Genomic DNA, 21,309 nt, shown 5'->3' on the forward strand with positions numbered 1-21,309 from the left:
AACATAAAAATAGCAAATGTTGTTGAATATATTTTGTAAATTAAAACCAATGAAGTTCAATGCAATCAACATTGATGTTGAATAATCATGTATTTCATAAAACACTACATCTAGATGTTTGGTATCCATGACAACACATATATGTATAATTGACTCAGTTCTCAATATATGCAAAAAGGATATAATTTCTACAGTAGGATAACCCAATATTTTGACGGGATCATTTGGCAAAAAAATCTGCATCAAGCTTGACATCATTTCCTAAAAATTTGAGGATGTTGAGTTAAGCAGTAAAAAGTGAAACGTCATTGTTTTTTTGGTTAGCAACATGCGAATACCTTGAGCAGCTCCGCTGTCTGCTTGGCAAGTGATCCCAGCTCCACCCTCCCGGGGGCCCCCTCAGGCAGGTCACCCAGGTTTACAGCCACTGTCTGGTTCCCCAGACCCACAGGCTTCTGGGGCACGCGCAGGGGAGGTAAGCGGGCCATCTGGTCCTGTGAGACAAATATGGGGGTTAGTTTGCACAGGGGAGGTAAGCGGGCCATCTGGTCCTGTGAGACAAATATGGGGGTTAGTTTGCACAGGGGAGGTAAGCGGGCCATCTGGTCCTGTGAGACAAATATGGGGGTTAGTTTGCACAGGGGAGGTAAGCGGGCCATCTGGTCCTGTGAGACAAATATGGGGGTTAGTTTGGCACGCGCAGGGGAGGTAAGCGGGCCATCTGGTCCTGTGAGATAAATATGGGGGTTAGTTTGGCACGCGCAGGGGAGGTAAGCGGGCCATCTGGTCCTGTGAGATAAATATGGGGGTTAGTTTGCACATATTTCTTTCAGCTCGATATCGAAGAAAGATTCAAGCTGACAGAATCCCACTTGAGTCTGTTTCTTGGGTAGAAACTAATACTGGTGCTCATTTAGATAAGTCATGTTTAAGTTTCCGTTGTTGGGATCAAACCCAAGACTTCTACGGTGTGAGATGGATACCTATACCATTACACTATGTCACTTTGTTGGAGTTTATGCCATTAGACACTAAGTAAGGTTAAATGTATAGTGCTTTGGTCCCTGCAAGATTCAGTGGATGTCAATTCTTGTAAATGGGATTGCCAGGCATTATTGAATATGTATGTATGTATGCTTATATTTTACGTAATGTTAGAGATATTTTTGCCTGGATTCAAGTTTTTAATGATAACCTGGAACAGAAAAAATGGTAAGAAAAAACAAACTTTTATGTAAAAGAGAATGAAGAAACAAAATAACAATAAATGGATAAATTTTAAGCAAAAGATGTACTTAAATGTACTCTAAATGCCTTCATTTCATTGTTTCCCTAAATGCATTCATTGCCTCTTTTCTCTGCAAATATAATACGGGACCTTAAACTTAAGGGGCATCAAAACCTGGCGACAATATTGCATTAAGAAAACAGGCAATTTTGCAGAAAACCAGTCATCGAATGGATTATGCGTGATGAGTGTACAATATTTGAGCGACATACCCTCATCTTGTCGGCAGCTAGGCGGGTGCTCTCTGACCGGGAGTGGTGGAGCGCCTCCTTTAGGAAGTCTATCTGTAATGCACATACCACAAGTGTGTGTGTTGGCTAAGTTAATACACAATCAGGGTTTATGAAGATATTAAACATACAGTGTAATCTATTGCTTCAATATGTCTAGCTACAATATGTAGACAACTATATTAACATGAATTTGACTATAAAAGCAAATAATTTTCCTCTCAACATGGGGAAAGTAATACAAGGTTGTTTTTCAGTAAACTACTTGGTGAAGGTATCGATATACATGTTCAAAAGCCGAAATCTACATATTACAGTACAGATTGCCAGAATTCACCCTCTATTAATTTGAAGCATGGGAGGTTATAAACTTACCATTAAACCACCCATATTAGATGTTCATACACGAGCCAAAGGCGTGAACGACTCATGAACAACAGCCATACAAATGGCCAGCATCATTAATTTTTTTCTATTTAAAAATAGAAAGCATGGTGATAGATTTTTGGGTCTGAATCCCAGTAATACTCACATATAGTCATGGTAAAATAATCTGTTTGTACCTGTATTTAGAGTTTTCACCAATATATGTGCGTACCTGTGCAAGCAGGGCGGGCGACTCCTGGGCGGAGAAACTGCTGCTGGGTGACAGGGAGCCTGCACTGGACAAACCTGAAACAACAAACACAGGAAATATGCGATTTGGCTATGTATTAGTCTTGGTTGAGTAACAATACCCCCAAACTTTGATAGCAGGTTTTTTATGACAAAAATTATCTAGCTGCTCTATTGTTGAATTAAACATTGGACAAATTGGAATTACATAGTACCTAAACACAGTTAAGTACACTTCATTAAAGTCAACACCAAACTGCTGATTACCGAATAGGTCCTCAAGAGGCAAAACACTTGCTCAATAGTTACTCAATGCATAATATAGTTCCTTAAACAGTTGCTAGCCTCGAGCGTACCTGGGTGTCCAGCCTGGCGTGTGAGACCCTCCAGCAGGGTTTTCTTGGAGAGCACACCAAGTCGTTCCTTCAGCTCCAGTTTCTCCTGCTCCAGTGTGTCTATGTCCGCCTGCAGTGCATCCAGGGTCTGTTCAAACTCCCTGCAATCAACAAGTGTGTTTTAACAACATACTACCTTTGTTCCAATACAGGAGGATAGATAAAGGCTTGTCTCTCACTTGTGTTTTACTTCAGCAGAGTATTGTTACAAACACTTTATTGAGCCCACTCATTCTATTCTTCCACATTCTGATATGGTGTCGCTGTTTTGGAGTCTGCCTCTCACCATATATTTTTTATATTATATTACTACAATTGTATATAGATTTCATGTATTTATAGTCGGTCAGAATACTGCTACGGCATGATAAATCAAACTTATACAATATTATATATATATATTATTATTATATGATTTAAATTCATGTCTTTACATCCTAGCCTGAATACTTTACAAAGGCTTTACTTCTCCTTCTTCCTCATGTTGTTGAGGGCGTCATCTAGCTGTCGCTGTATCATGTCCACCCTCTCATCCGAGTCCCGGCTCGCTGTCTCCAGTTTTTTCTCCACGAGACTCACACGAAGCCCGGCCTCACTCACCTCCTCTTGCTGGAAAAAGTACAAAACACAGAATTGAAAGAATAATTTTCTACAGATTTTGCTGGTCCAATTATCGACCTGCTCATATGACAAAGGGTTCACATGTACACCAACCTTACTCACTTCTTGCTGAAAAGAGGTGGGGAAAACAAGATATTGAGTACTGCTAGCAATACAATAGTCCTTGCATATTTTGAGCTTTGTGAGTACATTTGTCAAAAAAAGGGATTAATCTTGATATTACTCTCCCTTCTCATACTGGGTCCCATGAACCTAACTTTTATACTTTTTGACTTGATAAGGTAGTTTCAAACATGTCCAATTAAACAATTACATGACATGCAAAATCCAACGTACTAAGTTTCATAAAACTAGCATGGACACTTGGATATCAAAATATTATCGGATCCATTACTGGACGGATGGAGGGTAAACGTTACTTCCCTCCGGTACACCTAGTTGGATACTGATAAGGATATCCTTGTTGCCAAAAATGACATTTCATGATCATGAACTCTACATTCAGAAGAAATTACTCTGGGAGTAAATAGCAAAGACTAATACAGAAAGATATGGTAAATTTCCACCATAATAAATCTGAAATCAGCAGCTATATTGAATATACTGGTAATACTTGCCCTTATACTCGCCTGGTCTTGTGATTTATTTCATTCGGTGATTTGGCAACCATTTATAAGTGTCCAATGAAACTCTCAGATTTAAGTCTTAGCTTTAAGATCTAAAGCTTTATTTCTTTTGCAGACCCCAGGAACATCTCACTCACCTTAAGTTTGAGTTGTTTCTTGAGTTCCCGTACGGCCTCGTCACGGCCATCCAGCTTGAGCTTTAGGCTCTCGATGTCCGACACGGCTGCCTTCACCATGTTGGCTCGCAGTATCGCTGGGGGAACAGGCTGAAACCAAAAGATGCGGGTACTAGTGGGATATATCTGCTGGCAAAAAAGACAGAATGAGTTAAATTGACTGAAACAAATATCACAGCTCACAGCACTAAAAAATATATAAATACCCATTTAGGATGAGAAAGGCTGGCCTCTAACAATGATTTACTGAAAGGTCGGTGTTACCTTTTTGTCAACCGTGCCATCAAAGTCGTACTCCCCATTCTCCATGGCATTTGCAGTCTTGTTCATGGTTCCCACGACGATACCAAATGACATCCTGTCACAAAACAAGTCTACATTCTTTGACATCTGCATTTTTCACACATTTATGGTAAACTTTTTATCGTAATATGCCAACTTGATTTGTTTATGGCCTGGTCAATCAATTCAATTTCAAAAACTGGTCTGTGCACTCACTTCTCACCAAGACATTCCTGGTTTGATTCCAAACCTAGACACATGTGAGTTTGATATATGGTCACTAAACCAAGACACATTTTTCAGGGTACTATAGTTACCACCACAACCTAAGACGACACTTTCACGCAATATTGTGTCATTGAGACTTATGTAGCATAATAATCATAACTGTCTTCACAAAAATGTAATAAATAATGAATAAAAAAGTACTGTGAATATAGAACATGCAAATTCTACAAATTTCTGGATGTGGAAAAGTCTATGGATAATGATATAGGTAAAAGTTGAAGAATGTTTGGGCTTACTTGAGGCAGTCATAAAGGCCTGTATCGTCCTTGCCATACACCCGGTCACACGCCTGGTAGGCCAGCTCCTCAAGCTTCTTGGGCAGCAAGCCCTCCGTGTCTGTAGGCACAAAACAGTCGACAGGTTATATCAGGTAGGGGATCAGGAACTCATTGTATTATTTCCCATCCCAAATCAGGGTATACAAGCTTTATTTCCCTAACTTGAGGATCAAGGTATACACACACTATTTCCTGTCACCAGGATCAGGGTAAACATGCATTATTTCCCGTCGTGAAATAATAAAACAAACAAAATTTGAAATAAAATCGAAATAATGGCAACATGGCAATAATTGATCAAAATATTGTTATGCCTTCAGTAATATACTCTACATGTAAAATAAGCTTAGCAATGATCAATGTTATAAAGTAAGCCCCTTTATTTTGAATATGATTTGAGGGAGCAGCGCAAGAAAGTTAACTCCTTAAAAAAAAGAGGAAAAAATTACACCTGCTTTGTGTCTTTAGAGCGATAAACATGTCATTTTAATTTTGACATGCAGTCAGAAAATACAGGATGATACAGGATGATACAGAGGGCATTCTCAAGAGCCTGCATAACAGTATAAACTTTTTATAACAATGCAAAATACTTTATCTTTTCAAAGGTAACATGATGCTTATTTCAACATAAATGTGGAGATGTTTCAGTCAGAGCATTTTCAATGTGGCAAAGATCTGAGTTTGGAGCATTCATAGAATATGCTTTCTTATCACAAGTGTTTGATATTTCACAATTTTTGATAAAAATGAAGTAAAAAAATAGCAAAATATATATTGACCAATTGTAACTGTTAATATATTATGACAAAAATTTTGAACCTTGCAAAATTACAAAAATTAAGAAATCTCTAGAACAGGACCTTTGGAAGTTAAAATTATCAGTAGAAGATTAACTAAAATCTAACTTGGGATCGAAAGAACCTTGGAAATCTTTGAAATGTTTGATGACAGCACTCAGAAAATAAAACTTCACAAGAAATAAAATGTATGATTCATTCAGATCTCATGCAACAGCTTCAATCAAAATGTCCATGCCTTGGCTAACAGAATGCAACTTTCAAGAATCTTCTAGGAAAAGTCATGCTTCCTACACTTTCATCAATCATAGATAACCCCCCCCCCCCCCCCCATCTAAACTTGCAATGAGGAGATGAATATATTTGGTATCAGTGTCTATATGACCTTGACATCATATATGTGCTTTGTCAACATCTGTACGAAGTTCTATGTAAATATGGCCAATATTCATTTTTTCCCATGATGTCTATGACCACACTATCACCATGACTGACACCAAAGCTTTGAAAAAAAAAACCACTTCTTTTTAAACTAACAATATACAATTTATTAAGAATTTTCAAGTTAGGAACAGTAAGAGGTAAGCTCAGATAATATGCCAATTGACACTCTATCACGTTGAATCACCTTTATGTAATCACTCATGGGAACAGTATTTATAAAACAAGTATAGTAAAGATATGAGGTACATCCAAACTAGAGTGCCGAGGAGAGAATGCCTCAATGGTCATCTGTTGTATTTCAGGGGAAAAATGGGCATAACTTAAAATATTGAAGCCAGAGTTACTGACCTTGCTGTACATGTTTGTAGTGTCCCAAGCAACGTGTGTATTAGATTTTATTAGAATATTTTCAACACTTCTAAAGGTATGGCAAATGTTCCCCTTATTGCACGACCATGCTGACGCTGCAAATGCTATGACAATACCTCAACTTTTGATCTTTAAAAAACAAATGAGCTAGTGAAGGGCGAGATGCCATGCGGTCAGATGTTACCCTTATATTTCTCCAGCTCGTACGTCCCATCTGTAACGTTATAGTAGTAACAAAACTTCATACAAACATACTTACTAGTAAACAGTCTGAATCCAACATAATTTTTACATCTGCTTTCAATGTTATGATTTTTTAATAATATTGAGCTTATAATATGAATCAAAGGAATTGGTCATGTTGATTGTATAGAGAATTCTAGTCTTCAAGCCATTTGATTATACTGCCAATCAAACCCATAAATAGTTTTCAGAATGTCATATCTTCACTATCCCAACATAATCAAACTTTCAAAAAATGAGAAAACTAATCAATCAACATGATCAATCCTGTTGTTACTGATTAAGAAACTAATCAACCATTGTATATTCTAATGCACAAGGAAATACATCAACCCACATCCTCCTCCGGCATCCACTCCACACCCACATGTACATGTTGAACCTGTGTGGTGCACTAGCTAGCATTACAAATATACTTTAGTGTAAGGACAAAACTGTATAAACCCTGCGCTCCCGCTACAGTACATTATAACATAGTGCAAGTGCGTGTTGTAGCCATCTAGCGTTTCCACTGCCAGCATGATGGAACATTGGCAACTAATATAGATCCTATACAACCCAAGTGAAGCAAGTCTGCAACCTTAACCATATATTAATTGTGCAGTTTCAGGACCTTTTTTCAGCTGTTTGTATGTCCGTTAATCGCAAAGTTCCCTATGCCAAAAAAAATCTCCCGATTTAAAGTAATAATTCCCTGTAAATCTACGTAATAAAGGTAGAATTTGAACAAAGAAATATCAAATAACAACTCTCTCACAAACAAAGAATTAACAGCATCTTGGATTAAATGGTAAATGAATCCCTTACATACATGGTAGTGATTTTCTAATTATTTCCCCCACGTCAATAAATTAAATACGAAAACTCCCACTTTGACTGGTATGGGTATTTATTATACATCCTAAACAACCACCCCAAAAAGCCCCGAGCTTTAAAAAAGCGGAACTCTTAAATTGCAATCACAAAGATGTTACTTAAGTTTAAACATGAAATCTACACACAACACACGACTGTGATGGCTACAATTACCCTGTTGTCTAGATTTGCCAGTAACCTCCAGTCTTAAGTTTCCTTAAAATAGCACATATATGTCTTCATATAGTTTCCAATTTTCTAGCAAACAAAACAAACAGCTTGAGACCATTCCAACAAGGATCCTAGAAGCCATTATGTACCTCGGACAGTTTTACAACAGTGCAGTCACAGCTGTTGAAAACCTGTCATGGGAACAAAATCCCTCCTGGGATTATGTTAAGAAATGGCCCCTGGTTATTCTCTCAAATCATCTGAACAAAACTGTCAGCAGCTTCTCTATTTCATATCAATTACGTGATCGTATGAAGACCAAGCAAGGCTTAGCTTGGGGAGCATACAAGTATATGGTTGCAGTATGAAGCTACCCTACAACAGCAAAGTTAATGTTTAACCAAATAAACTAAAATAACATCAACAAAACATAGTTAAACTTTGCAGCAAAACCTTTATGCATCATGTATTCTGAAATATAAACCAGCATAGCATTCATGTTAAGAAAGCAAATCAAGCTGGTCAGTAATACTACCAGACAAGCTGGACCCAGATCACCATACAGGAGTACCAGGACAGTAGGGTACCGTTTGGATAAAACCCTTACACTGAACCCAAATTTGTATTGTAACATGGAGCTAGATCAGGTCTGGCACATTCAGCCAAATTGGGTAATGTTTCAATAAAAACCAAAACAATCAATACCCTAACCTTGGTTATATAGTATATCATGAAACACCCTGTATATCTGTATGTTTTTTTCAAATGTATGGTGTGAATCTGGGCCCAGTTGCAGCATGGTTAAGCCATCTAGCTACATGAAACCATGAGCACAATCTACCGAGCGCAATCTACCCACCTTTACGACCTACAAATGGTAAATGAGTCAGCTGTATATATACAATGTTTTGATACATGAATTTAACAACACAATTACAATACTACTTTCAAAACTGCACAATATCGTACAACACATAGGTAATATGCAAAATTTACATAAGTTTTTAAATACAGAAATAATTACAATTGAAGGACACTTCGACAATATCTCAGTTCTTTTTGATTCACCTGCTACCTCCCAGTTATACCAGTATACATGGAATTTCCATGATGGAAATATATATATCATCAAGGCCTTCAGAATACCTTTTGATGACATCAAAATATAGCAGCTTCTTCTGAATGTAACCCCATCTTTCTACTTCCACCTGTCAACCATCAAACCTTTGTCTCCCCCCCTCAATTACTAACAATTACTAACAACACATACCAATGCCAGAATGCATGAATTTGACCTCCTTTGTCCTCTTTCCAAACCATCATCCCCTTCCCTTAAAAAATACCCCCATCTCCATATCTTCCCCAACCCCCTTGACAGCAGCTTGGAGCACGGTCCAAGATGTCAGCAACTATTGTGTCCTGGTCACCTTCAAAATGTGGCCCTTCCTTCTTGACCGTTTCCACTACCCTTAAACAATGACCAAGATACTCCCTGTCTCCCAAACCCCCCTATGCAGCTAGGGCAGCCTATAACACTGTACCAAATGTCAGCACCCACTGTGTCCTCGTCACCCTTAGAATGTGGCCCTGAACTCTCAACCATATCCCCCACCTTTATACTACATAGCCCCACCTAACTCTAGCACCTACCAGTAAGGAGAGCAGCCTGCTGTACGGCCCCTGAAGCAAGCAGCTGTAGGGTCCGAGCTACCTTCAGGATATGGCCTGCTGTCTGCTGGATTAGCTCCTGTACCTGGGAATATACACAATAAAAATTGTATGCATTTTATGGAATGATTATGACAATGGTAAGATTAAAGGCACAATTTAGGATTAAAGAACAAACTAATCATAAATGAGTAAGTAAATTATTAAAACCTAAAATTCCAGTCTAAGGTGTATGTTTAAGGCAACTGATATGCAGCTTAAATAGGGTAACGACAACCTTCAATAACAACTCACATTGTTTAAGAAGAGTAAATTTAAACCTAGTCCATGATGTGCGTATATTTGTCCAGGGTGATCTTGTGACTAGTTAATTGGTTTAATAGTTATGGGTATTTGTATTAGTGTGATTTGGCATAATTTCAATTGACAGGGAGTATTTTAGCATCAGCCGTATTATTGTACTTCACTGTACTAGATGGCCTCTTTGGACCCACAACCACCCCTCCCCATAACTATGCCAAGTAGGGTGGTGTTAAGCCTACTTTCAGATCCAGTTAACAAGACATTTGGGGGATATTTCATTAAGAATCCTCAAGAATCCTCGAAGCAATTTCAGACCAGGACAGATCTCCAACAGTGCAACTGAAGCACAATTCTGCTACAAGGATGCTTGAAGAAAGGGCACAAAGGGTTCAAAGTCTTATCAATGAATGGAACCACTTTGATAAACAAGTTTCTTGTACCTACCTCCTTGCTGAAGCTGAGGGGCGCAGCGGTGCTGGCGTGGTCGCCCTGGGGGAGACGCCTCTTCACCTGAACAACAGACACAACATGTTACAAACTCTCAGTCAGAACTCAGACTGGTGTTTAATTTTATGAATACATTGCATATACACAAAAACAGACATGCAATTTTAATGTTGAACTTGTTAATAGTTTAATCCTTTCAGCATTAAAGAATGAAAATTCCAATAAAGGATGATATGAATGATATCTTAATTATTCAAATAACTGTTTTACACAAGAGGCCATAAAGAGAAGCAACCTGAATTGAACATGATACATGAAAGAACAAAATAGCAGCTACTGGTACTTCTTTAGTCAGATGAAGTCCAACAAGAGCCCTGCAGAGCGATCGTCTATGCTCATTTGTTGCTTTCAGTAGAAAATGGGCATAACTCAAAAATAATCAGAACCAGAGTTATGGGCCTTAGGTGGATGTGTATGTAATGTGTACTGTAATGTAACTGTATACCAAGTTTCCTTTAAACATATCAAATTTTTGTTATTGCCAAGGTTAAGGTTTTTGAAAATCAATGATGTAGCCCAAATTATGACAATAACTCATTTTCTTTTCTTAAAACAACGGACGAGCTACAAACTATTTCTAGATACACATGTATATAGTGGACACTCTACTTACCTAGCAATATTATATTGAGAAAACATTAAATTGAATTACTATGTTATAAAGCGACAGAAATGGCCAGAATGTATCACTATTGCCAGAACAAATATATTTTATAGCAAAGTCTGAAATGAAATCTATTGTGTGTTACACTAACTAAAGAAACAGGGGTTTTGGGGTTTATATTTTTGTGTTTGATTCAAATTTTACCAAAATTTACGGAAAAATGACCATCCTGATTTCATTTTATATGGCAATAATAGTTTTGTGTTTGATTCAAATTATTTGATAGTAAATTTCCCATTGTAGAGTCACCTTTTTGGAATGTCTCCAATATGCAGGGACAAAAAATATTGTCCAAAAAATTATATGAATTTGTTTTACACCTTCAATTGCAAGAGATCAAAGTATTTACTCAGAATTCTATTGAAAAATATTAAAGAATAAAGGAGAACCCTTGGTTCTATAGTTTGTGAACCACACAATAAAATGCAGACTGGTAAAGATATATAACACGGATTGCTATGGTTATTATTTTTGTCTTATAAATCTGTTCAGTGCATATTATTTTCCAACATAAAACTTATACTTTTACTCATTTTAAGTTATCTTTTCCTTTTAAAATATAACCTGTTTGGATCTTGGCTTAATGGAAACTACCACATAGATCAGTAATGTTTTGATGCAGATTTTGCCAGAGGGAAAACACATAATATTTATAAAGTGATTAAAACAAAGTGAACATTTCCATTTGCAATAATCACAGAGTATTATAAAGAAATTTACTTTAATTTAGTTGTTAATTCTCAAAAAACACTACTGTTGTAACAGACTAACTGCCCTGTGTATTACAGCACAGCACACACACTGTGTCACTGCTTGTTATGTCCACACTATACCTACCAAGGTGAGGTACGAGAAAACCTGAAATAGCATGCAGGGGAGGGTAATACAACAGCCGCATACATAACATGACAATATAACTGACTGTTGATGGGAGATACATCTAGAGACAATAGATGGGTTACAAAACACTACCTGTACAGGTACCTGTATGTGGACTACTTGTAATGGTACTTTAAAACATACATGTACACTTGCATGGGGACTTAGGCATGAACACACTTGTTCACCAACTTGTACACATATCTGTACATACCTATTCAAATACCTGTACATTCTTGTATAAATACTTGTCACGTTTCTTATCCTAAGTAATCATTCAGTGGTTCAAATTAGCAAGAGCCTACAAGCACTGCACTCGAATAATGTTTGGAGGGCTTCCTCAAGTCAGATTATTACACATAGCAGGGCTGCTTAAATTGACTAAATGATACAAGGGAAACTACAGGGACAAGCCCAGTAGACAAACAAATAGCAAAGTTCCTGTTTAAAGGCAGTATCCTTAGGCCTTATAGACGCTTAACAATACACACAGCATAGACAGACCACATCTGCATCAAAATATTTTCATAAATAAATGTTGGCCTCACTGCCTATGCCTTAAGCCATGCAGTAGATTTCGGGCTTTTGGATACAAGTCTAATTTAGGTGACTTATAAGATTTAAATACATGATATTGTATTTCAATGTCAACCCTTCGTCAAGCATATGGCAAACTCAAGACCCATAAATACGCCCCTGAACAGAACTGTGAAATTTGGTCACCCTCTCCATATGAACAAAATCACAAGGCCCCATTTTCTCAAAACATCTTGACTCAAGTCACTTATAAATACCTAAAGCTAAGCTGACTGTTCCTGTTTGTTTGAACAGTTTGTGCAATAATTACATTCTGTTCAAGTTTTTGGATTTTATAATGAAATTATCTTGATGATAATCGAGATGAACTAAAATGTTTTGCTTAAGTCAATGCAATAAGCTACTTAAGCTTGTTTGAGAAATTGAGGCCGGCAACAGAATTTGTATTTTTCAGATAAAATCAAACCTTCAAAATAATTTAATGTAAATATGAAATTAAACCATTTCCTCCGAACTATTACCTGATCTTTGGATTGAATCTAAACACATGAAATATGTGACCAGCATTTCATTTACACAAATATTGTAAAATGGTTGTTATTTTGCCAAATTAATGATGTACAATACTTTCGTGACCTCTATTAACAAATTTGCTTTTATTTATTTAACAATTAACATGATTTTAATGGTTTAACAGTTAATAGGGTTAATATAATTGTATCAAAGATAATGATTTTATTAAGGTAAACATGCACAACATTTATACATATAGACCTTGTTGCAGATACCCATTTCTTGCCAGATTTTGCCAAAAATATTCCAAACTAATCCATTTTAGGACTTTATTGTTTTGAATAGGGTGTTGACCCATCTAGGTGCAATATTAAATGTGGCAACAGGCAGTATCCACCATAAAGGACTGTTGTGATACATCATGCTGTGTTAGTACTGAGTCCATCCCCCAACCCCCACCTTCCCCTCAGAGATGAAAATCCCCCGATAATCAAGAGTTTATAAAATAGTTCATAAGTAAGTCTTAATATGCATCCTTTGACTAATTAAGTTATGAAGTAGTGGTTTCTTTATTTGTGAAATATATTTGAGACTATATAAAAAAATAAAAACAAACCACTACACACATTTGAGCTTGAAGTGGTTCAGATAGACTAAGGGGATAACTGAAGGTTTTCTGTGGGTGCCAACAAGGCCTAGAGACAGCAGACAACTACACCACAACATCCACAGCATGTCATCTAAGTATGGTGGCTCATGCAAGTATCAATGATTTTCTAATCATGTACTTATGACTGACAACGCATGCATACACAAAGCATACTGTGATTGCTAACAATGCATACTGTCTCAAGGCTGGGGTCGTCTTAACAACAACACAGATATTATCTATCATTATCATGATTGCAAACTGCTATCTCTGTGGTGTTTGGTAATACCTTGCGTGCACACGTGCGGGTGTCGCTATTACAGTTCTCCAGGGTGCGCAGCAGGATCGATATCTCCGTGTTCTCCTGGCCGGGCTGAAAAGGAGTATTTTAACGTTCTATATGTAATTAAAAAACACATTCTTGATAATGCTGACTTTATTTTGGTCAAAGGAAACTTTGCTGCATACACACAGTGCCTTAAGGATGTGGTTTTGACTTCAAATGCTGACAGAACTATGATGGGTATTTCAAAGATATTTTCATGTTTTATTTAAAAAAAGAAATTCACATGTTTGCAAAACCCAGACCAGGCTGTACACACAAGGGTTGGGTAAGCATGTGCCAAAAGTAATTATAAACTAATGTACACACAAGGGTTGGGTAAGCATGTGCCAAAAGTGATTATAAACTAATGTACACACAAGGGTTGGGTAAGCATGTGCCAAAAGTAATTATAAACTAATGTACACACAAGGGTTGGGTAAGCATGTGCCAAAAGTGATTATAAACTAATGTACACACAAGGGTTGGGTAAGCATGTGCCAAAAGTGATTATAAACTAATGTACACACAAGGGTTGGGTAAGCATGTGCCAAAAGTAATTATAAACTAATGTACACACTAATGTACACACAAGGGTTGGGTAAGTAGCCAAATAAGTGCCTAAAAAAACAGTTTGGACACAGGTTTTAGTATGCATACCAACCAGTTGTTTTCCTCATTGGATTAAAAATGATTTTAAAACATAAACTATCATGTCTACTGACCATAATGAGGACCTTGAGCCTGCCGATGTCGGTGGCGATGGCGTCACAGGCGGAGAGAACAAGCCTTGTCTGGTCGGACAGGAATGTCGTACAGTTCACCTCCTCACCAACCAGGTGCACACAGTACAGTTGCTACGGTAACAAAGGAAATGTTACAGTAAGTTATAAATAGGCATGAGCAGGAATATTTTACCCACAATTCTGTACAACTACGACCATCTGTAAGGAGTATATAAATTTATATCTATAAATGTTTAACATGGTGTGTGTGGCTATAAATAACAGCAATAAAAGATTAGAAACAACTTTTTACGATGGAATTTGAGGCCTTAATGAGACAGATTAAACACGTTTAATTTGTATAGTCAGCTACGTTCTTTTGCCCCTGAGCCCTCAAATTGCAATAATAATGGAATCATGAATTATGAACGCTTTGTTTTTAAGGGCATAAGAGGAAGGGTAATTGTGTACTAGCAGTCCAGAAGCTGAACCTGTATCATTGCTAAACCATTCACCAAATAATCAGAGGCCTGTTTCAGTAAAGATTTTAAGCTTAACCACAAACATGTTCAATCTGTAGTAACATCACAGCTGGTTGATACATTAACTTTCCTTTACCTACTAGTTCATTTACTTAATTAAATAACAAATAATGAAGATATTACAGTAAGAAAATAACACATTAAACCTTGCCCCTGCCCCTACCTGGAAGAAGTTAATGGACTTGTCCAGGAGCTCTACTGATGTTGTCTCATCCAGCTGTAAAGAGGACAACAATGATTTAGCACTTGGAAAAAACAATGCACAATACCATCTTACTAATGAACACAAAAACCAATGCAAAGGCTGAGCAATTCATGAGCACTCATTAAATGGATTACAAGATGTATCAGCATTTTTTCTACAATAGAAATAGCATTTAAACTGATTCACAAATGTAAAACATCTGAGGCCAATTGTATGTAAAACTTGATCTCTTATCAGGTAATAATCTTTTGGTAAGTCTGCATATGGAAGCAATTTAATTGAACAGCAGGCATTGAGTAAAAATTGACCAATCATTACCTTTTGACAAATTTTAAGCAAACCAAAGAAATTACCTGTTTTATACAACTGGCTACTGAACTTAATTATGAAATGAGTGTAGAGAAGGGATATGGCACATATACTATGTAATATACTATGTAATACCTGGTCTTTGCGGAGGAGGTCAATGAAGTAATCAAGGGACTTCTCGTGTGCGCCCATCTCTGGCAGCAGGGTCCCGACCTTGAGGAACAGATCCACACTGCATGTCTTAAGGGCACTGGAATAACATGAGGTGAGAGGTCAAGTAGGTCATGGAAAGATATGATTTAGGTCACATGAACACTGTGGAGCAAACGCTAATGGCTGTCTGTTATTTATCAGCCAAATAATATCTGCCTTGCTGTACACGTGTGTATGTCTCTGGCAACGTGTGTACTAAGTTTCATTTGATTATCTTCAAAAAAGTTGATGGCCAAGGTTCAAGCTGACTCATGCCCAGGCTATGACAAATACTTTAACATTTCTTTTTAGTAACAACCAAGATGGGTTAAAAAATAATGATTTCATATGTGGAACAATCAGCAGAATCAGGCTGTACATTATGAACAAATCCAAGCTGCATGTCAACGTCAAATCAATCAGAGAATTGAGACATCAGAACATGCCATTGACTTAGAAATAATGAAAAATATGCTATATCTTATACAGTTTTCCATGTTAACATTTTACAGTTTCTATATTCAATAAGCTTCATTTTTCAGAAAGCAGAGTATTTGTGATTCCATTATTTCTGTGGTCCCACCTGTCGTACTGCCTCATAATGCTCTGCAGCATGTTCAGCATCATAATCAGGTGGTTCGCGAAGCTGCTCTGTTCACCCTGGTGAGACTTGAGTACTGTGGTGCGGTCAAACGTGGTCAACGGCTCGTACTGAAACAGCCAAACCATATGGTAACAAAAAAATCTCAAGATATTACTAAATGTAAGTTAAAGCCCTGCTCTGTTAGCCCTACTTGAGCAGGGGGAAACAACAAGGAAATATAATTTTAAAAACATGTCTCAAAAACACAGGACAGACAGCACATTGTTACAGAAACCACCAGCTATTTCCTATAACTGTAATAGACTCCCTTCTGTACGTGTCACATTGGTACAAAGAGACTGGAAACTTGTAAGGAGACTGCATTACAGAAAAAATGCAATAATACTTGCTAATTTGAATATGTCCCCTAAATAATATCCTTACACATGAAAACATTAAAAGAGCTATTAACATTTCCATCAATCAAGAACTCCTATCCTCCCCTCCCATAAGCTCTCCTAGTCATAAGTAGAGTGACCTCATACCTTGTCCCTGATCTGTGTGGCGAGCAGCTCTGACTTTCCAATGATGCGGGGTATCATCAGTAGCACCAGGATAGCATCGTGGTCACCTGCACAGTGTATAACATACTAGTGGTCAAGAGATTATATCGCATACATGACATATCAAATTTACACTGTAAGCATAATCTTGTTAATACTATTCATATCAGTAAAAGGTATCTGATACTCCCAGCCAACAATTGCCACAATTACTCTGTCCCAGTAGGTATCTCAATGTCTGAGGACAATACTGCAGATGTAACATGAGTTTTGTCTCCTGGAAATCAGCCTTCTTCCATCACCTCACAGCTATCCCTATGGCTACAAGTAGCCCTCAAATCCCTGTTAAAGTATGTACCTCTAGGCTTGAGATAAAGTTCTGCCAGAAAGACTGCAGCAGTTGTAGGTGTGTGTCACATGTTAGACGATCAGCTTCCATAACTCTTTATCTCCCTCCAAATCCCAACAATACTCATCAGCTCCTACTCCCTGAAACCCGCCTGCACATACCTCCACGTTTGAGGAAGGATTCTGCCATGAAGGACTGCAGCAGCTGTACGTGGGTGTTTGCCTGTTGAACATCCAGTCTGCGTATCTCCATATCAATGGTCTTGGCAAATGCCTTGGACTCTGCGAAGCGCGTCTTGAAGTCGAACATCTCGACCTGTGGTGACTCCACCTTGCCCTCTGCTGTACCTGCCTCGCGACTACGCAGCTCCTTGTTGGTCTCCTGGAGAACAATGGTTGTGATTTAAACACCAAGTTTGCAGAAATGCATTCAGTGTTGTCATTGTAATTTAAAGACTGTTATGCACACATGTACATCGATCAATCTGCGATTTCATGAATGATAACATTATTCCCAGACCACTTTGTTGGATGTGTGATCTTTTTGTGTTATCATCTTAGATGATCTAAAACACTTGATAAACTCAAGAGTATGAAAACTAATGATGCCCAACCGAATGAAGTCTTTGTATAATGATTGTTGTTATACTTGGTCTGAGGACAGAAAAAAAAGCAAACTTCGTTTCGTTATAAATGCATGCATAGCCTATATATGGTATGGTAAATAATATCATCATATAATTATCACATAAATTTGGCACATGAGTTTGTCATACTGGAAGTAAGCACAAATACCACTCACAAAAATATGAGAGTGCATAATATAGCTGAATTCTGACCCTTCACTTAGATTCCTTACCTGGAGAGAGGCGACCAGCTCCCGGAACTTGCTGATGGTTTTCTCGTAGTCAGACATAGACTCCTGGGTTGCCTCTAGCTTGCGCACAGCCTGCACAGACAATTGTTCACAATAATCATTATTTCATCATGATAGCTATGTTTTGCCGTTGTACAGAACATTGGTTGTAACATGAAATTAAATAATTTTACGATCTCAGCATCTGTTCATTATTAATATAAATAACAAAAGCACCACAGAGGGATAAGGTTGTTGTCATTAATTCAAAATAGGTCATTACTCAATGATTATCAAAGCAAGAGTTATAAGCCCTGCTATGCATGGTCCTACTGTCTCAGGCAACATCAGTTCTAAGTTTCATGTGATTTTTTGGTTATGATGATTGGTAAGGTTACAGTTCTGGTTTTTGCAGCACATTTGTACGAACAATGACCTCAAGAATTTAACAATACCTTGACTTCATTTGAAAAACAAACAATGCAGTAAACATATGGTTCACCTCAAGTGTTTTAGCATGTGCTAGGTCGACCTCCTCTCGTAGTTCAAGCTCTGTGACCCGGGCATTCTCCTGCAGCTCTTCATTCATTTCATTCATGGCTTCCTGAACATTGATGACAAGTTTACATGTATTTACTTCATCATTCTTCAGAAATACTTTATGGCAAGTTTTCAATTACAGATTTCACCTTAATATTTTCATGTCTGAATATGGTAGTAGCATTTGGGGAATAACTTGATCCTACTATTGCTGTAGATAAATGGTATATACATAATGATCAAGGAAGTTCCCAACATTACTATAAGTTTTGACAGTGTAAAGATTACACATAAAGCCTATATCTCAAAAATCCAGATATGATGGTTTTTTACATTGAAGAAGAAAGTTTTAAAGAGCTGACATAAGTTTAAGATCACATACAAGATCATTTTTCTCATCACGTATTTCCCCGATGGCATCCTCCAGCTGCAGGTTCCTGTCTGTCAGTTGTTCCACCATCTCCTCGGCACCCAGGGCAGCGTCAACCTGTACACACCAGCACACACTAATTAATGAAGAATGATTTGTAGTAGGTACCGTTTTCGTGAGATGATATATCCCCATGTGCACTACATGAAGGCTGGTACTATGGCAGATGCAAAAAAATGACCTGAACTTATATACAAATGCTCACAATAAATGTAATGGTGAAATGTATAACTGTAGGTCAGCAGGTACAACTGCGTAATCAAAAGTAATAGTCAAAATAACGTGGGAAGTGAATGTAAGAGCCTTACCTGTTCCTGGAGGTCTATCTGCTGTTCCTGTAGCTGTGCCACCTCCCCGGTGAGGCGTTCCTTGTCCTTCCTCAGTGTGCGGATCTCTGTTGTCATGCTTTCCACCTGCTTCTGGAACTTTTGGTTCTCATGTTTCTCTTGGTTAGACATGTCACGCATCCTGTATGCACAAAGGGGACGAATATAAATACACACATTCACACCAGAATAAGAGCAGTGATCATATTATACATTTTGAAATTCACACTTTCCAAATTCTGGATAATTTATTTAAAATGGAGATATTTTAAGAAGATAAGGAGTGTGAAATCATTATTTTTTTAAAGTAATCATAAAGGCTATGGATGAAAACTGAAACGGACAAAAGTTAATGAAATTCTAATAGCCAGACATACCAAATGTGACATCAAATTTGTCTTCAATGAAAATTTTGTTTAAGAGTGAATGTTCTCTTTTCGCATATGGTTAACCATTATATATTTTTGGTCATCTTTCTTCAATTGTCCACCATTTTAATACATTGATTACACAGCAGAAACATCATTTCCTTACTTATTAAAGAGGATTGTATTATTTTGACCATGTACATGGCCATTAATTTGTAATTACAATGCCAATATAAGAGTGGTAAATCTACAGTAGTATTGCATAATGCAATCAAACTTAATATACTTTTTCAAAAACATTTAATAAACGTTTTTTTGGAAAGAAGCTTGAAACATGTAGCAAATTTTCATTGTTTGTAGCACAATGGTACCTAAATTTACAGGAAAACTGGGAATAATGACATATAACAAACAAAGCACTCCTTACTTGACGAGAGCCTCCTTGAGCCGTTCTATCTGCTGGGTGAGCTGCTTTACTGTGAAGTCAGTGGCCACTCCCTCTGTACCTACAAACACAGATATGAACATGGGTAAAGTTTTCTTTTAGCTTGATTGTGATGAAAGCTTAAAGCTTATTGAATCAAAAGCGAGCTAGTTTCCTAAGTAGACACCAAACCGGGTCACCAAATAGTGTGTTTTTTTCAGAAAATGGTACACCAATTTAAAAAGAAATGTACTTATGTATTCACTCAAAATGTGTGTCAAGCCAATTGGAAATGGACTATCATTTACAGGAAACATGAGTGCACACTGTTCATGTCATATCGGTACACTGTGTTTAGACTTCATGTCATGAGGATACACTGTGTTTTGACTTCATGTCATGTCGATACACTGTGTTTTGACTTCATGTCATGTCGGTACACTGTGTTTTGACTTCATGTCATGAGAATACACTGTGTTTTGACTTCATGTCATGAGGATACACTGTGTTTTGACTTCATGTCATGTCGATACACTGTGTTTTGACTTCATGTCATGTTGATACACTGTGTTTTGACTTCATGTCATGAGGATACACTGTGTTTTGACTTCATGTCATGTCGGTACACTGTGTTTTGACTTCATGTCATGAGGATACACTGTGTACCGACTGCATGTCATGTCGATACACTGTGTTTTGACTTCATGTCATGAGGATACACTGTGTACCGACTGCATGTCATGTCGATACACTGTGTTTTGACTTCATGTCATGAGGATACACTGTGTTTTGACTTCATGTCATGTTGGTACACTGTGTTTTGACTTCATGTCATGAGGATACACTGTGTTTTGACTTCATGTCATGTTGATACACTGTGTTTTGACTTCATGTCATATCGATACACTGTGTTTTGACTTCATGTCATGTCGGTACACTGTGTTTTGACTTCATGTCATGAGGATACACTGTGTACCGACTGCATGCCAAGACTGTATATTGACAACATACTGACCTTTGTCACTGATTTCGTTCTTGAGAATCTCAAGGTCAACCTGAAGTTCCTCACAGCGTTCCCGAGACTGCTCCAACTCCTGCTGCAGGGCCTCGCACTGTGGAGCAGATCAGTTTGATTTTAGTCAGCAAGACATATAACCATTGAAGACTTTTGAACT

At 37.6% G+C, this 21,309-nt stretch overlaps 1 protein-coding gene across 5 annotated transcripts in view; it reads right to left on the reverse strand.

The window, feature by feature from the left end:
- Positions 1-21,309, reverse strand: part of LOC128211361 (dynactin subunit 1-like) — a 31,516-nt gene that overhangs the window by 3,643 nt on the left and 6,564 nt on the right. The window contains exons 9-33 of one of the 5 annotated variants that reach the window (XM_052916067.1): positions 21,150-21,246; positions 20,138-20,216; positions 19,325-19,484; positions 18,969-19,073; positions 18,549-18,650; positions 18,050-18,139; positions 17,353-17,572; positions 16,825-16,910; positions 16,280-16,407; positions 15,640-15,754; positions 15,154-15,207; positions 14,449-14,580; positions 13,691-13,774; positions 11,661-11,681; positions 10,097-10,162; positions 9,332-9,434; positions 6,597-6,626; positions 4,758-4,857; positions 4,216-4,309; positions 3,913-4,041; positions 2,995-3,137; positions 2,490-2,629; positions 2,117-2,190; positions 1,501-1,572; positions 339-494 (exon numbers count right to left, since the gene is read on the reverse strand). In XM_052916067.1, coding sequence (XP_052772027.1) covers positions 339-494; positions 1,501-1,572; positions 2,117-2,190; positions 2,490-2,629; positions 2,995-3,137; positions 3,913-4,041; positions 4,216-4,309; positions 4,758-4,857; positions 6,597-6,626; positions 9,332-9,434; positions 10,097-10,162; positions 11,661-11,681; positions 13,691-13,774; positions 14,449-14,580; positions 15,154-15,207; positions 15,640-15,754; positions 16,280-16,407; positions 16,825-16,910; positions 17,353-17,572; positions 18,050-18,139; positions 18,549-18,650; positions 18,969-19,073; positions 19,325-19,484; positions 20,138-20,216; positions 21,150-21,246 — 2,580 coding nt within the window. Of the gene's footprint in view, positions 1-338; positions 495-675; positions 790-1,500; positions 1,573-2,116; positions 2,191-2,489; positions 2,630-2,994; positions 3,138-3,912; positions 4,042-4,215; positions 4,310-4,757; positions 4,858-6,596; positions 6,627-9,331; positions 9,435-10,096; positions 10,163-11,660; positions 11,682-12,760; positions 12,779-13,690; positions 13,775-14,448; positions 14,581-15,153; positions 15,208-15,639; positions 15,755-16,279; positions 16,408-16,824; positions 16,911-17,352; positions 17,573-18,049; positions 18,140-18,548; positions 18,651-18,968; positions 19,074-19,324; positions 19,485-20,137; positions 20,217-21,149; positions 21,247-21,309 lie in introns of those variants that run through there. The other 4 variants (XM_052916069.1, XM_052916072.1, XM_052916070.1 and 1 more) reach the window with 4 other exon arrangements.

Source organism: Mya arenaria, chromosome 12 (assembly GCF_026914265.1).
Source record: "Mya arenaria isolate MELC-2E11 chromosome 12, ASM2691426v1".
NCBI classification, from domain to species: domain Eukaryota; kingdom Metazoa; phylum Mollusca; class Bivalvia; order Myida; family Myidae; genus Mya; species Mya arenaria.